The sequence below is a fragment of the Triturus cristatus genome, chromosome 4_1 (genome assembly GCF_964204655.1).
Source record: "Triturus cristatus chromosome 4_1, aTriCri1.1, whole genome shotgun sequence".
NCBI classification, from domain to species: Eukaryota; Metazoa; Chordata; class Amphibia; order Caudata; family Salamandridae; genus Triturus; species Triturus cristatus.
Window position 1 is genome coordinate 1192543539 of NC_140585.1, and position 18361 is coordinate 1192561899.

Sequence of the window (18361 nt, forward strand, 5' to 3'; positions counted from 1 at the left end):
AAGACCGTGCTGAAGGTATTGAGAGGTTCAGACTCTGGTCTGGACAATTTAGGCTCCATCAAATCACCAGACTGATAGCAAACCAACCATTTACGGAGAAAGGAGGGACCAGTCACCAAAGATAACCCCACGAACACTTGGAAATCACAGGCTGCTGACACAACAAACAGAAGAAAATTCCCAGGATTCAATTAAAAAGGTGTACACTATTACTTACATAAGCCACTCCCTTATGGGATTCCGCACAACTGGGTACCCTGGCCATACAGGGGCTTTTGATGAGTGGGATCTCATAGGCCTGTCAAGGGATGGAGAATTGTGGAAACACGGCGAGGTACTAACTTTCAAGGAGTAGCAATTAGAATCCACGTGGCAGCCACAGAGACCTACCGCTACTTACAAATCCGTCAGCCCTCCAAAAAGTGCTGCCCAGGGGTGAAACAATCCCAGAGTCCTCCCCATTTGAGGATAGGCTGTTGGATGACTATCTCCCCAGAAAAGGGACTTTGTTTACAAACAAAATGCTGCTAAATAACTCCCCTGACCCTTTAACCAGCTTGCAAAGCAGTTGGGAGCATGATTTGGGGAGCCTCGAGGACAATGAGGGGCCTGAGGCTTTGGCGTCCCTCCGGGAGGTGGCCATCAGATCACGATCTTGCATGGTGCAACTTAAAAGACTTCACAAGTGTTACAATGCTTGCACAACATTGGTAAAAATGGGTAAAATAGGTAAGGGTGTTATGCCCCAAGAAATGTGGTCAAGAGGGAACTTTTTTTTATATGATATGGGGCTGCCCAGCACTCCACAAAGATATTGGATGGCTGTTTTTGATTGTCTTAATAATGACTATGGGTGTGACTTGGAGCGGTCAGCGAAATGGTGCCTCCTAAATATTTGGGACGAAACAGATCTCCCCACATGGACTGCCTTTGGCTCACACTGGGGTTGATGGCGGCTAAACGTAATGTGGCACGGCTGTGGGGAGCGGAGTCAACACCACATCTAGGTGACTGGCAGAAGGATGTGGACTGGTGCAGTGCAGGCAGAGAGGGCGATCTATGAGAGGAGGAGCTGGCCGAACAAATGGACTAAAATATGGGGGGAAATGATACACGTATCGGGGAGACTTATGTGCACCTATGGCTGATATTAACAGTGATGCTCAGGGCCAAAGACATCCAGACTTTGTAACTAATTTGGGAATGGTTGGAGGGGGGGGGGGGGGGGGGGTTCGGGGAGCAGGTGGAAATTTGCTACTGTATGCTTGTGTTTTACCATTGCACAGCAAGCTGCTGTCAAGACGTTTTTCTTTGTTTTATGTGCAATAAAAAGATCTTTGAAAAATAAAAAGGAGTACATTAGTATTTAAATCATTAAGTAAATGTTACCCAACAAAAAGAGGACCAGACTGCAGTCTATTTCCATTCACATTACCAGCAGCATTGCATGCCTTTTCACAGGAAGTTGTTATATGCGCCATGCAATCTTAACTGAAGAGACCAATGCAAGTAAAAACATAGGTTTTCATGGATATCAATTACCAGCTACAAGTACTAGAGTTCTGCCAAGGGGTCCTATTTTGTGTGAGACACATTAATCCAGCCCCAACTTTACAGTCAACAAAACGCAGAATGTTGGAAATAGAAGTTTTATTTTCACGTAATTAACTGTGGACCTACATATCCTAGCATGCAAAGTACCACTGGAAAACAAGCATTGACAAGGTCATCAGGTCTTGCTTTTTTGACCTATTGGCTTTTCAAAAAGAACTGCTGCTGTGGAGCATCGGGGGAGAAGAAAAATAACAGAGAAAAAAGAAGCGATGACACAGCCATAACTTGCGGCGGTGTCAGAGTATGCAAACATGATGTATGCGCATGCGTGCCTGATTATGTATGCACATGTCACAACATTTGCTCGCTTGTACAAAAAATTTAGGACCATGGGGGGTGAGTGAACAACAAAAGAGCAAGTGAGGGGAGCGATTTTGTGGAGTGGAGCAACAGGGAGAGCGACAGCAACGGGGCAAGGGACAAGGGAGCACCAAAGATGCTTGAGGCTGGAGGAGAAAGGGAAAATCAATCAGAAAAAATAAAGCCAGCAAGGGTTAAGGAAAGCAATGGACGAGCTAAGGGGATGAGAGAGCAACACAAGGTGTGTACTTGTTTGTAGGGTGAGAAGCAGCATATAAGAGAAACTACAAAACAAATGCGCTCTCATGGAGTGCTGGAAGAAAAAGAAAAATGTAGTTATACAAATGTAAGCAGCAGAATGATACAAGTCAGCCAATGAAAATTATATTGAAGAGCTATGCTTTAAGGAATAGACTAAGACAAAAAGAAAAAGGGAAGCTATTGAATAAGAAGCAAGCAAATAAGAGAGACCAAGCCAAACAATAGTAAACAGGCAGGCTCGAAGCCCACTATATTTTTTGGTGTGATCCACAAGAGGTCTTTCGCACCCAGGCTGCTAAAAGCTGTCTGGTAGGAGAGACCAAAAAAAACACAAGACAGTACCGGATGAGCATACCACAAACAGAGCCAGGTACAAATAGAGAGTAAAACAAAACTGACCAGATTTTAGAGTATTGTTTACAGCCCAGGGAGCTGGTGTCTACAAAGAAAATGACCAGTCCTATTCCCAGGTTATTTGTGACCAAGAAAAGCTTTGTATGGAATGTGATGGTCTGCGAGCTTTTTTCTGGGTTGAAGAACACTTTACTTTGTTTCAGAAGATAAAAGCAGAAAGCAAATTGGATTGAGCATATCATTCCTTAACAAGTGCTACGCAGAGGATTAATAAAATGAAATCAGGGTGTTCATCATTGGTCCTGTGACTTGCACCTTTGCATGACCACTCCTCAATCTACACTCCTCCTGGTACTATTCTGCAATTCAGCTGCAAACAGTGAGGCAGCTGTATCACAAGGAGTCCACATGTGCTGGTGCTGACTTAATGGTGGTAATCTTGGCATAAGGCGCGGGGCAACCATGGGAAATTACAGGCCCCGGCAATGCTGGAGGAAATGCTTGTTATAAGGGGATAGGAAGTACCCATGACGAAGTGCTGGCCCTGGCATCTTGAAAATGATCATTGTCGTAATAGAGAACAGCCATGTCAGATATGGGGGTGGGATGGAGCTTGCAACCAGGACAGATCTCTGGCTTTGACTTCTAAAAGCAATTTTTGACATGGTCACCCTGGCATACGCGCGGCAACAAATACAAAATGCTAGTCCTGTCACATCGGAGATAATTATTCACATATAAAGGATGCGGGGGGCACACAACCCATTTTTCGAAAAAAGAGAAACTACTCACCAACATTAGGCTTCACTGGCACATCATGAAAGTACTTTGATATTTCAAGAGTGCCCTTTCAGAGCCTCTGACGTTTAGAAAAGCTAAATGAAAATTGGGCTCTAAAATGGGACTACTTAACGCCACTTATTTCAAAATTGTATGGAGAGCAGGACAACCGCTCCCTCGCCTCCTCCCCCGAACCTCCAAACCCACCTAGAATTTTGGGGCACTCGTTTGGAATTTAGGGCAAGTTTTAAGCCCCACCACTTTCAAACATAACCAGCCAACACAGACTCCAATCAACCAGGCTGGATGATGGGCCAGCTACCAGGCTTTAAATTAACCTACTCATTTTTTTCCTGATCCTAGATCTTTCTGCTACTTTTATAGCTTTTCCCCTCTACAACCTCTTTTCATTCATAAATTGATTGGCTACAAACACCTTGTACGTTTATTAGGTTTCCACCATGGGAGGAGGGAAATAAAACTGTACCCCCCACATGCCAGGAGAAAAGGGAAATTTACACAAGGAAATCAATTCTACAATACAGAATTGGTCCACAGTACATATAAACAATCATTGGCATAGCCAATAGGTCTCGCCTTTGGGACCTTATAAGTGTTTAGCCATGCAACAGTTGATGTTGTTGCACCAAAGACATTGTGCTGGATAACTAAACACTTATAAGGTCCCAAAGGCGAGACCTATTTGCTATGCCAATGCTTGTTTTGGTTACACTTTAGCCGTGCTGTACAGCATCGGGACTGCTGCACAGCATTGCTGAAAACCCCCGGCAAAGCCAGCAGGTCCCAAAGCGGAGATCCACCAGCTTAACAAATAGTTGTTTGTATCCGATTTTAAGAAACGATTAAATGTAAAACCGCCTCCAGGGCTCTCTTGGTAAGCTTTCATTACCAGAAGAAAATACACCATGCCTCAGAAACAAAACGTGTCAGAAAGACTATATTAAGAAACTGCTCGATCCAGACTGAACAGAGAAATACGAATGGTCTTTGAATCCACTCGAGCTGGGGGAGCGGAGTTTGAATCCACTGTAAAAGAAACCGGGGCAAAAAAATGTCTGGTGCACTCTTCATGACATTAATTCTAGGCCTGCAAATCAGCCCCTTTTTCAAAGGAGTCAAACTATGTGAAAAAGAAAGATCTCTCAGAACACATTATTTTGATAAAAATGTTTTTTTAAATTTTTTTATTAAGAAGTTACTTCACCTGGCGAGAAAAACACAAAAAATATCAATGCTGATTTTTTTCTAAACCACACACATAAGAGCAAGACCAAAAGTATATGTGATGAAACGCCATCATTTAAACATGGAGTCTATGGAAACGGTGTGGCCTAACAGCTAGGGCAGTCGACCTCAAATCTGAGGAACTGGGTTTGAGTCTCGGCAACGGCGCTCAACTCCTGTGATTCTGGGCAAATCACTTATTCTTCCGGTGCTTAAAAAATATGAACGTGACCTTATGAAACAACTGGTGCTCATGTAAAGCGCTCCGAAACCCGATACCCTATATAAAACTCTGGGGGGGAAAGACATAGCGGACAGCCTGGTGGGAGAAACATGAGTGGGCCGGATGACAGTCCAATCTTCCCACTAGGCAATAACATGTCGAGAGTGGCTACATGTCGGTTTTAAGTTCGGCATTACAAAATGCATACTTATAAACCCTGCTTACACCCCCCACATGGCCTCACCGGCACCATGTACTGCCCAATTAATTGCAGCCAACGCTTCATTATGACTGTTTATATTGGGCCCACGAAAATAAAAGGAATTGCTCCGAGGCCCTAAATAGTTAGGAACACCACTACAGAACCAGTCAGCGATGGTATGGACCACCGCCAGCGGTGAGCGCGCACAGGCCGTTTAACAAACACCCGGTGAGACTGACCAGCTTCAAAGTCAATGATGGCATCCCCACAGCCACGTCACAGTAATCTCACCATTTTGTCTCCCTTCCCTTCGCCTCACCCACCAGCAGCTTCTCCTAGGACATTGCCACAGCTTTGAATGGATCGTTTGTTCTGAGAGAGATTCTAATGCTCTCCTAAACTAGGAATTTTAGGCTGCAGTCCGAATAATCTGATTGGCTGGCAGGGCCCACTCTCAATTCTCCAATGAGACTGAAGACTTTTTAAGCCCCCATGAAATTCTGATATTAGCTCAGCCTGTTGGGGTGCTTTAAACACAAGCAGTAGTTGCTGCATTCCATTCCAGGTTAGGGGAGGGGCAATACATAACAAGTAAGAATAAGTATTTGCATGGACTGGGCGAGACTAAGTATGGGTGCCAACAATCCAAGTCAGCGGGACTCACTTCATCATCATAGAACGGATGGGCAGGACTAATGTAACACTCTAGAAGAACCTGCAAAATGCAGGTATCTGGGCAGGATCTCACCCCCTGTGTAACATGTCATGATCACTCCAGCAGCAAACGAGGGAAAGTCACCCCAACAGAGCTGTCCAAAATATATTAATTTCCAGACATGATTTTGGTGAAAAAATGCAAAGTGCAATGCGCAAATAAACATCATCTCGACACGTTTCGGCCAGCTCGCCAGCCTTTTTCCAAGAATAGGTTTTAAGACCCAACGTTGCCAGTTAGAGAATGCTGACTCCCCTTTGACATTGCTGCACCCCTTGCGGTGTGTCTGGTGCATGGTATGACAATACTTTATCTTTAAACATATGAATGTGTCTGGGTGCTGTCCATCAAAAGTAGGGCAAACAATGTCCCATTAAAAGTATTGCTGAACATTAACATGAGGCCCGCTGTGGATGCACTGGACGGTAATAATAAGTACCAGAACTACCTCGTTAAAAGCTGCTTGGCTGTGCCTGCAAAGGACCATTAAAATGTACTGCTGCCTCACGTCTCCCTGGCTTGACCCATCTGAAGCACTCTTGACTGTCCATCATGCTGCCCAACTCTTATACTGTCGTCGCTCTGATATGGACTATTTTACCCGCTGATGTTATAGGCACCTTGACGAATTCGCCAGAACTGTCAATTTAAAAAGCTGACGCTGAACCCACTCCACCTTGCATGCATCTGGCATCCGATTAGAGGAAAAAAAAAGTAGGTGCGTCATGTATTTTCCAAGACGTACTTCAGATTTTCCTGCCCCTTATTCCCCACTCCCCCACCCGGAGAGCGTGGGCTGCACCGCGTCCTGTCCAGCAGCGCGGTCAAAAAAATAAACATGCGGTGAGCACGTGCCAATTCTACGCTCAGCCAAAAGAAAATCACCCTTTGTGCATGTAGGTTACCGCATGTTCCCCATGAAACACAGCTGTTGCGTTTGAGTGTTACTAGCATGCACGGACCTGAAGCATGCTTGCCAACATTTGGGAACACCCAATGGCAAGAATGTTCTGTAGAAAAGGATGGTGGATGCCACCTGGCCTTGAGTGAGCCATGGTTAAGCAGGAAGTTAAAAAAAATAAGTTTAAGCATTAACGCTTTAGTTAAAAATAAACACAGTATGACACCTCTAGTAGTTAATGCACTGCAGTAGTCTGTGTGCGTAATCAGACAGTTACATAACTACAGTCTGGTTAGAGCAGTGGACAATAGGGACTCGCGCATGTTTATTGCTACACATTAAGTCTGTCACAGAAAGCACTGAATATGAACGTGAGCGAAAGTTAAAGTGATCGCGATCGCAATGCACTTAATGACCCGTGAAAGACAGATGGCGGCTGCGCGCCTGAACGCAAGCGCTAGGCCAGCCAAAGCGTGGGGTAGCACTTTGGAAACCCACCTACTAAATGTCTTGTGCTCAGCGAGACCTAAAAAGGGATAATAAAAATACCCTTACATACAAGGATTATATTTTTGACACCTGGAATATAAAATTAATTAGTACCAACTAACTAAGACCGGTTGGAGGGGCTTCTGGGACCTTCTTAAATTCACAGCAGATTTATCCTAGATGTTGCAAGAAACGGGCTTGTCAACCAATACATATCCAAAAAACCACCATAATGTCCATTTCAGAGAACTTTAAGTAATTTAGCAGATAGTTTTGTTCAGAGAATCACTAGTTCAATTACACATCATGATTATTTTCCCAAACCTGCTCCTTCATCAGGAAAGGGCTGGTCTATTTTCCTCTTGTTATCTTGACTCGCGTCCCAGCCCTGAACTAAATTTCCAGTATCACTGGTTTGTCGTCTCCTCTTAGTACACAAGGCTAAACTCACAGTTCAAGGTACAAAAGCTAATACACTCACAGATCAGCATGACATTTTTCCTGGCCTCACTTTACCACATTCTACAATGTGAACAAGGAGGTAATCTAGCATAAGAGACTAAGACAAAGGTAATTAAGAATGGGGCAAATTACTTTGTAGACCCCTTCATTCTACGAGAGAACATCAAAGTAGATGCGTCTTTGTAGGCAAAAAGGAGAATGTTATGGACTGTGGCTTGAAGGGGCAAGAAGAATGCCAGCAGCAGTGTTCAATCTTGGCCATCGAGTCAGCTGAAGTATGGACTTTCCTTAATGTAGACAACCGTGAGGAATCCATCATGTCAAACATGTTTTTAGGTCCATGGATTCTGCATTTTAATGTTGCCTTTAATATCAGGTACCACCCAGACACATCTTTGCATAACCTGAATATCGAGATCAGAGGCCATCGTCTGTAACACTTAACTCCTCATACCACCATCCTTTCTGTTAATTCATGTTGTGTCACACTACTGTGGTTGTTCTGCTTGCCCCTGGAGACAGTGTTTCTCTTCAGAACCATGTACTTTTACTTTTGAAGAAAGCGAATATTGACAAGAACACATGGGCAACAGCCAATACGTTTTAGATAATTAAAGTTCTACGGTTAGATCCCACAAAACCACTTCCTGCAGAAAAAAAGTCCCCTTCCCAAACACAGTTTGTGCCTTAAATCCAGCATCCTGGTTCTGTGTGTCCATGTGTTCTTATCAGAGTTCGGCAGTAAAGTATGGTGGAGAACAGGTAACAGGAATGCATTAGTCTGTGTGGAAAGATAACCATTAATTCAGGAAGGAGAGAGAATGAGGAAATAAAAGCAGTTATTGGGTTTCCTCGAGGTCATTCATGCCCATGCAAGATAAGGAAGCGGCATGGTGTAAAGGGCAGGGCGGGCTGCGCAGGCTTCCATCCCTTGCGGAGACTTGCTGTTAGGAGGCAGGCTAGAAAAAAATCATCAGTTACAAGATGAGGCGAGTAGCAGCTGGAGGTGTACAACTCACCCAACGTCCAGAATCCTTTCTCCAGGCCTTGCGTTAAACCAGACTAGAAGTAAATATTTGAAAAACCTTTTGCCGAGATGTTATAATGCAAATACCATCACCTAGCAAATGAGCTTTTCTAAGGCACTGTACTAGATGGAGCCCAGGGATAGTCTGAGGGGACAATTTCTTTCAAGCTAAGCAAACCAGAACTGCAAACGCACCAATGCACAAATGCACACTCACAAGTACCCACATAAATAAAGACACAGGGACACATGTACATACACACACAAAACATCAACACTTTTGCATGGGTGTACACACACACATTTTTAATTAAAAATGTTTGGGCGGGATGAAAACTCTGACCCACCAAACAGAGGGTTTAAAAGATAGATAGGGTGGAAACAACTAGGCCGATCTAGTACGGGTGCCTTAAAAATTGTTCTTTCCAATCACAGCATAAGCACAAACTTCACACCCGGAAATTAAGGCATGCATATAAGATTTTAGAATTACACACCACCACTTTACCAATTACTAAACAGATCTGCTATGCCAAACTAAGTGTAAATAAAAAAATAAAAGGGAACAGCCACAGCAGAACTTTCAAGGCCAGACCGGCTCCTGGGGCGGGTGATCTTTCTTTTGCATCTACAGAAGTGACAGAGCATGTTTGTTGCAAATGATATAGATACATAGGTACTGCCCATAAAATTCTTGAATAGAGCGGTGGGGATTTCTTGGAAATAAGGCGGTCCGACACAAATTACTACTTCCTGCACATGACTGACAACGTTTGAATCAATGTCCAAAAGACAGGACAGCGATACAGTCCATAAGAGAGGCCACCATTCATCAGCAACCTCTTCCAGATAATAGGCCCGACCCACCCAGATAATCAATCTGAAACTTACCTGCTGCTCCAGGTCGTGACAACGCTGCATCGCATCCTCTTTCTCTTCCAGGTCTTCACTCAGAAAATAATACTTTCGAGACTGAGGAGAGGATCAAACAGAGGTTTTGTGAAAGCAGAACACCACAGGTTAAAAAGGCCCCCTTCCTATGGAGACACTGCACAGACTAAGAGATAAGAGTGCTTTAAAGGAATGTACTCACCCTATTGGATCTGTGGGTACTAGGCATATAACATACAAGAATATCACCCGAGAGGATAGAAGCATTCAAAATAAGGGAAGGTACCAGGAAAGTACCCTCCCATGGAGGCACCACTGGAATTAAGAGAGCAGAGGCCCCTTAAGTAATGAATGCCCCTGTGCTGCCAGGTGTTCAGAGTACACTAAGATATTCATTCCCATTGAGAACATCTGTCCACTTAGAAGGCACTAACCCTACAAGAGAATAAGCTCTATTGCAGCCCCCGCTGGCATTATGCGCCCAACAGCACCTACAAAAATGTACCACTGCAACAAGTACATGAGGTCCTGGAAAGGCTTTCAATAGTTTTGGACCCTTGGAGCAGAGAAGACCTTGAAAGTCCACTAATGGTAGTGCAATTAGTACTGGGCATCAGGCTAAAGGTCTGGATTAATCAGGACTGACTTTTGAAGGTAACCCTCTTAGAAATGTATACCCCATTATGGCACGTCATTCATGTCAGGACAGCACCCACCACCGAGACATACCCTCTGGGGCAGAGAGGTGAGCGACATCCACCACATGATCTACACCCATCTCACGGTCTTTCTCCGATTCCACATGTGCGGAGCCAAACGCATGGAACTCCAAAGCCTCACCCTGCCAGTTGCAAGACCACGATTTGCTAGGTTGATACTCTGCAGGCAAGTCCTCGTTTAACAAGTAAGCAACTTATCGGTTCACTAGGCCCATGCAGTACTGCTCCCCTCCAATATGGCACCGCATCCTTTTACGCAAATGCCATCCCATCACCCTCTTGAAGTTTGGATATTTACCTGATAATCAAAGTTGCCGTAGGTTTCTGCAGTCAGTGTGTCAGAGGTATCCTTTGTCATAAGCTGCATTAAAGAAAACATTTGTAAAACTGAAGAGACGGTAACTGCAGCAGCAATCAAAGCCAAAGTGGAGTCCTATTATCAAGTGTTTCAGTGGCAAATTTTAATTTTAAACCTCAAATAATCTGCTTGTACGCTCTAGACAACAGTTATCTAACTCAGTTTAAAACGTAACCTGTAAACGGAGATCATAAAAGAGCCGGGCAGCGAAGAATGCTATGAACGAAGCCTCGATAATGTAAGGGTGTATAGCTTATTACGCAAAGCAGAAATAACAAAAAAGAAATACACAACAATAAATAATGGGGTGGGGGGTACAGGAGTGAAAGGACACAGAAGAACGAATGACCGTACAGACATGGCTGGCTCACCTCTTGGATGGCGGTCATGACCATGTGCTGGACCGATTCCTCCAATGTCATTATCTGTTGGATGTGCTCTGGGGAGAGAGTGATAGGGAAGAGTCAGACCATAGACGGCAAGAGGAGGATCCATCAGCAGCATGAGCCCTGTAAGTGGCCGCTCCCACAAGATCCCAGAGGTGACCTGGAGCCCTAAAAAAAAACACCGCTAAAGCATGCACAGGCAGCCCAGCACAGTGTACTGTGCTCTAGCAGGGCGCACAATCGCTGGTGGCTTACAAACACAGCCAAGATATAATGGCGGTGGAGATAAAGCAACTGCGGCCTACTCAATTCCCAGAGCACGAATACATCATATCCCTCCCCTTCAAAATGGCTGCCATTTCGATACAGGCCCCATTCACAGCTCTGCAAATGCATGCAATCCTGACATGCATGACACCCTTCTACTCCAATACTCTCAAGTGAAGCCACTGAGAGCTGTGAGTCAATGTCAAACGACAACACAGCTGTAACCCAATCTTAACTGAAGTATGAACCTCCACTCCCAGCACTGGGGCCACACACGGCTATTCCAAGCATACAACCTCAGACGTGCAAGGCCACCACCTGAAATCTGTACACAGCTCTGCTGGCGCATCCAACAATGAGTTGCCCAACTGATACATGTGACCGCTTTTCCTGCGTTAAAGGGTTGCAATAGTATTGGCTGTTAATTGCATTACAAACTAAATTAAGGGTACAACCAATTAGGAGGTCGCAACCATGAAGTAAATATATGCTCTGTCTTGCTACAACCATCACATAAAAAACGCTCCTATCTGGGAGAGAAGCACCCACTCTCTTTCAACCAAGAACGGCCTGAAGTGAAGACTCCTGAACCGTAAAGGGAAGGGATTCCTTGTGCTTTTAGAAGAGTCACTTGTCAGTCACAGCACAGAGGGCCTAGTATACAGTATTTTAAAACATCACAAACTACATCTGTTTCCAAATCAGTAGTTGGAGATTCAACCCCTTGTCATTCAGGTTACGCATGCAGCTCTGCGGTAGGCGCTCATCCCACCCAACCTTACCAGATTACGGGTCCCGTCACCCCTCTGATGACAGGAGGGACACATGTCAGGAACGGGGAAGGGTGCGACTGTGGATGTTCATTTCCACCCCCGCCCCCAAGGCCTGGGCTCCCCACTATCTGCAGGTCAGGCCAACGCATGGCACGCACACCGACTGCTGATGCAACAAAGGCCCCGCAGAACTTTATAGCCTCCCAGGACACGGATTGGTCAAGGGCAGGCGACAGGTCATAATGCAGATTACAGCTTCCACGGGCCTTGGAAACAGAAAGGAATCATCCAAGAAAGAGGAGAACAGGACCATAAGCGGAATGGATGGTCTGGACTACAAACATTGGTACTGGAACATGCACACAAACAGTAAGGGACAATGATAACAGGACAGTGATATAAAGTAAAAGTATAATAAAGGTGCAGACTTATCGGTTTTAGATTATGTTTTTTATCTACAGAGATAAATCTGAAATGTGGCTATTAACAAAAAACATCGATGGGTACAAATATTGAACGCAAGCCTTTTAAATGCCTTTACATAGAGTCAATCATGGCCAAAAAACAAGCGGTGGCAAAGTCAATGGGTATGGCTTAGAATAAAGAGTAAGAAAGCTTCCATCCATGTGGTCACTCATCAATCCGTCCATGCACTTAATCTCTCGTCAATCCATGAACTCAAGTTTCTCATCCTTGCACTCACACATCTATGCATCTACTGACTTAATCTTGCATTCATCCACTCGCCCATCCACTACACCACACACAAAAAAGCAGTCGTTGAAAAGGCACATTAAGTTACCAGCCAGCCCGAATGGCTTTGCTGCTAGTTTGTGAGGGATGCTTGAGTGCTTCAGGTAATGTGCGACTTCTAGACTAGGAGGGTTGTGATGATGCGGTTGGAAAGGAGAGGTTGTTCTTGGTATTATTGGCCATTTTGCTAGTTTATCATAAGGGCTAACAGTTCGCCTTAACGCTTTTGCCAAGGACATGGCTGAAGGCGATATATATATATATATATAGATATATATATATATATATATATATATATATATATATATATATATATATATATATATATATATATTCATTTAACGTGGTTCGAATCTTATACTTGAATCGACGTTTGAGCAGCTGTTTGTAAGCAGAGCCCGCTTTCTCCATTTCGAACATATGTGGTCTGCTTTTCCGTAATCAGGCTGCCCTAATACTGGGGCATTAATGACCCGAGCTGAAATCAACTAGAATCTCTTAGCACACGCAGCCAAATCCCTCCCGTTAGAACTCTGCCTCTGGCGTCACAAACAGCTCAAAGCAGTTTCCAGCGGTTGTACAACAGTACAACGCAGGGAAATACAACGCATCCCTTTACCATGCATTTTTTACCACGCAAATGTTTTTACAACGCATGCCATTACCAGGCATTGTTTTTATATATAAAAACAAATGTATTTGTGGGAGAGACCCCCACGTCCCCCAACTTACCTTAAATGCGTGGTGAAGGCATGCATTGCAAAGGCATGCATGTGGGCAAAATATGCGTGCTCACAAATGTATGGTAAAGGCACAACGAGGTAAAAACCTCACTGCAAAGGCTGTTTCCCATTTACAGCAGATGTGCTCCATGGCCGATACTGGCTCCACTACACCAACCCAGAATCCACACCAGCCCCAGCCTGTAAACATGCACAATATGCATGTGCAGCAAAGTGCCCTTCAGTCGCACAGCGCATGCAAAGCACAGTGAACTGACTGGTCTGCCACCTGGCAGGATCACTACCCTGCCCAGGTGCCAACGAGCATACACTTGCACACTTGATTACCCAGTACAGACCCCACCGGCCACTGTCTACAAGTACAGATGGGTGGTGACTCAGTGGGGCTCAAAAAAATATATAACGCAATCGATGATTGGTGAGAGGCAGACAGCACACCACAGCAACTCAGCAGTTTGTGACCTGAAATGCCCATTGGCCACCAGTCCATTCCGTACACCGCTGTTTTATGACATGCATGTGGCGGTCATCTGGGGATTAGGGAATCCAAAGCAGGTCACACCTTCTTGTACTGGCCCGGCCTATGCTGGCACACTTGGCATGACCGGCTTCTTCTGCGAGGGCTTGCGGTGTAACAGCAGGAGCACAATGGAGAATGCAACGGGTCTGGTTTCTTCTGAGGCAGAGGCAATTACAATATCCTCCCACTATGGTTCGCATGGGAAGTGGTACAGGGGGGTTCCAGGGCAATCAGCGGTTACTGAGCTCCAACTGGGACAACAGGAGTCTTTTGTCTCTGCAGGCCTAGGGCAACTTTTCTACTGGACCCAAAATGAGGACTACATACATTCCTTTAGCACCTGACCTTCAGGGTAGCAAGGTGGAGCACTTCGAAGCGTACTCTAGGAGAAGTGGGTTAGAAACTCAGAACTCCAAAGCACACAATACTTAAATCAACATCCAACATGTGCTTTTACCGTAAAAAGAAAGGAATATGCTACTTACCAGTATGCATCTGTTCTTGGCATGTAGAGCTGCAGAGTTGTACACTTAGCATAGGTCGCCATCTGGTGTTGGGCCCGGATGTTTGCAGTTTGTTTTTCTTCTTGGACCGTCTTTGGAAGTCACGAGTTTGGTGACTCCTCCTTCGGTCCGTACTGCGCATGGGCTTCGGCTCCATCCTCAGATTGTTTTTCGCCAACAGGGAAATGATGGAGCGTAGTAATAACAGTGAGAAACCCATGTGTGTTGTATCTAAATAAGATGGACTGGAACGGATACAGGTAGCCGGGGAGGCGGGTGGGCGTGTACAACTCTGCAGCTCTACATGCCAAGAACAGATGCATACTGGTAAGTAGCATATTCCGTTCGAGGCATATGAGCTGCAGATTGTACACTTAGCATAGATTATATAGCAGTACCCAACCTTAGCGGCGACCACCGGTATCCGTTGCAGCTGTTTGAAAGAGTGTTTTTAGTACAGCCTGGCCCACCCTAGCTTGCTGCTGGGAATGCACATCTACACAGTAGTGTTTTGTGAATGTGTGCGGTGTAGACCATGTGGCTGCCTTGCATATGTCATCTAAGGGTATATTCCCTAGAAAAGCCATAGAAGCCCCTAACTTTCTTGTAGAGTGGGCTTTAGGGGGAACAGATAATGTTCTCTTTGCCTTCTGATAGCAAATTTGTATGCATTTTACAATCCACCTAGCTATCCCTGATTTTGAGATGGGGTTGCCTTTATGTGGTGGAGAAAAGGAAACGAACAACTGTTTGGTCTTCCTGAAGGGTTGCGTTCTTTGTATGTAATATAGCAACGCTCTTTTCACATCTAGTGTGTGTAAGGCCCTTTCCGCAACAGATTGGGGTTGCGAAAAGAAGACAGGTAATTCCACTGATTGATTGAGGTGGAAGGGGGTAATGACTTTGGGCAGGAACTTCGGATTAGTTCGAAGTATGACCTTGCTGTGATGCATTTGTATGTAAGGTTCCTGTATGGTGAACGCTTGTATTTCACCAACCCTTCTAAGGGAAGTGATAGCTACAAGGAAAGCTGTTTTCCAGGTGAGAAATTGTAGCTCACATTTGTGCATTGGTTCGAAGGGCGGACCCATTAGTCGTGTAAGGACCAAATTTAGATTCCATACAGGGGAGGGTGGTGCCCTGGGAGGAATTACTCGTTTGAGGCCTTCCATGAAGGCTTTAATAGCGGGCACTCTGAAGAGTGACAAATGCTGTCTGTTTTGTAGATAGGCAGCGATCGCTGCTAGGTGTAGGCGTATGGATGAATACGCCAGGTTACACCTGTGAAGATGGAGCAGATAGCATATGATGTGTTGTATGGATGCATCTAGAGGGTTGATTGTATTGTTACGGCAGTACATTACAAATCTTTTCCACTTTGCGGCATAGCATGCTCTAGTGGTAGGACGTCTGGCTTCCATGATGATGTTCATGCAATCAGGGGGAAGGTTAAGGTACCCGAATTCTAAGATTTCAGGAGCCAGATCGCCAGGTTGAGCTGAGCTGGGTCCGGGTGCCTGATTTCTCCATGGTTCTGGGTTAGGAGGCATGGGGAAAGGTGCAGTTTTTGATGTGGTACCACTGATAGTTGTAGTAGCGTGGTGTACCACGGCTGTCTGGCCCACGTCGGAGCTACCAGAATGAGTGTGAGGGAGTGCTGTTGTAGTTTCCTGACCACTAATGGAATTAGTGGGAGAGGTGGAAAGGCGTATGCAAATCTGCCTGACCAGTTCATCCATATCGCATTGCCCTTGGACAATGGGTGTGGGTATCTGGCGGCGAAGCTTGGGCATTTTTTGTTTTCGTGGGTGGCGAAGAGGTCTATTTGAGGATGCCCCCACTGTCGGAAGAATGGGTGAAGAACTTGTGGATGCAGTTCCCATTCGTGTAGTTGTTGAGTCTGTCTGCTGAGCAGATCTGCTATGGTGTTTTGTACGCCTGGAACATGTTGTGCCAGGAGAAAAATGTTTTGGGGAATTGCCCATCTCCATATGCTCTGGGCTAAGCGGGAGAGCTGGGGAGAGTGTGTCCCCCCCTGTTTCTGTATATAATACATCGCAGTCATGTTGTCTGTGCGAATGAGGACTGCTTTGCCTGAAATCTGCTTTTGGAAAGATTTTAGGGCTAGAAAGATCGCCAAAAGCTCCAGATGGTTGATGTGGAGCGTTTTTTGCTGTGGCGTCCATAGACCTTGCATTGTGAGGTGTAAGAGGTGCGCTCCCCAGCCGGAGAGCGATGCGTCCGCTGTTAGAGTCACTTGGGGAACCGGGTCCAGGAACGGCCGTCCCTTGGAAAGGTTTGTGGTGTTCCACCACTGCAGAGAGTGATGTGTGCGGCCGTCCACCAACACCAGATCCGTCAGCTGACCCTGGGCCTGGTTCCACTGTTGTGCTAGGCACTCCTGAAGTGGACGCATGTGGAGTCTTGCATGGGGCACTATGAAGATGCAAGACGCCATCATCCCTATGAGCTTCATAAACACTCTTGCTGGTAGAGAGTGTTGAGGAAGGAATATTTTGCGTAAGGCTAGAATGCTTGTGATTCTGGCTGAGTTTGGATAGGCAATACCTTTTGAGGTGTCTATGGTGGCCCCGAGATATTGCTTTGTGTGAGATGGTATGAGGTGGGACTTTTGGTAGTTCACCGTGAAGCCTAGCTGATGAAGCAGTTGGATGGTGCTGTTTGTATGTTGCACGCATTGGTGGTAGGACGCGGCTTTTATGAGCCAGTCGTCTAAGTAAGGGAAGACGTGAACATGTTGACGTCTGAGGTGTGCTGCTACTACTGCTAGGCATTTGGTAAACACCCGTGGTGCAGTGGTGACCCCGAAGGGGAGAACCTTGAATTGGTAATGTTGCCCGTCCACCACGAACCTGAGGTATTTTCTGTGAGAGGGGTGTATTGGAATGTGAAAGTACGCGTCTTTCAGATCCAGTGTTGTGAGAAAGTCTCCCTGGCAGAGGAGTGGGAGGACTTGTTGTAAGGTGACCATGTGAAAGTGGTCTGAATGTATGTAGGCATTTAGAGGCCGGAGATCCAGAATGGGTCTGAGGGTCTCGTCTTTCTTTGGGATTAAGAAATATAGGGAGTAGACCCCTAGATTTCGTTGATTGTCGGGTACCTGCTCTATGGCGTGTTTCTGGAGGAGCGAGAGTACCTCCTGTTTGAGCAGTGTGGAATGCTCTTGGGACATTGGACGGTGCCTTGGTGGGATATTGGGTGGGGTAGATGTTAGCTCGAGGCAGTACCCTGACCGAATGATTTGGGTCACCCATTTGTCCGATGTTATGGACTCCCATACGTGGATAAAATCTTGTAGTCTGCCCCCGACCGGAGTGGAATGGTCTGGGGGGAGCGAAGGGGAGTCATTGTGCGGGTGGGGTGGCAGAACGGGTATTGTTGGTTTTGCCCCTGCCCTTATTGTTGTTGCCTCTGTAACCACCTCTTTGGTTGCCCTTTGAAAAGGTATTTTGAGGAGGGGATTTGTAGGAGGTAGAGGCATTATCGGTGGAGGAGCCTCTACCTGTGCCACGAAAGGACGAGCGTCGAAAGGAACGCTTAGAGGCTTGGGTCTGGAGCGCTCCCATAGACTTCGCTGTGTCTGTATCTTTCTTCATTTTTTCGAGCGCTTCGTCTACCTTTGGGCCAAAGAGTGTTTGCTGGTCAAAGGTGTGATTAAGTATTGATGTCTGGACCTCAGGCTTGAACCCTGATATCCTGAGCCAGGCATGGCGGCGAAGCAGGACACTGGTGTTTATGGCTCTAGAAGCAGTGTCTGCTGCATCGAGGGCACACTTAATGGAGGTGTTTGTGATTAGTTTGCCCTCCTGTATCAGGTCATGAGCTTGGCGTTTGTATTTCTCTGGAAGGTGCTG

At 45.7% G+C, this 18361-nt stretch overlaps 1 protein-coding gene across 2 annotated transcripts in view; it reads right to left on the minus strand.

Annotated features, from left to right (window-relative positions):
- HOOK2 (hook microtubule tethering protein 2) overlaps positions 1-18361 on the minus strand; it is a 289087-nt gene that overhangs the window by 174605 nt on the left and 96121 nt on the right. For both annotated transcript variants that reach the window (XM_085654470.1, XM_085654469.1), the window contains exons 6-8: positions 10913-10980; positions 10482-10544; positions 9465-9545 (exon numbers count right to left, since the gene is read on the minus strand). In XM_085654470.1, the coding sequence (XP_085510596.1) occupies positions 9465-9545; positions 10482-10544; positions 10913-10980 (212 nt within the window). The remainder of the gene's footprint in view (positions 1-9464; positions 9546-10481; positions 10545-10912; positions 10981-18361) is intronic.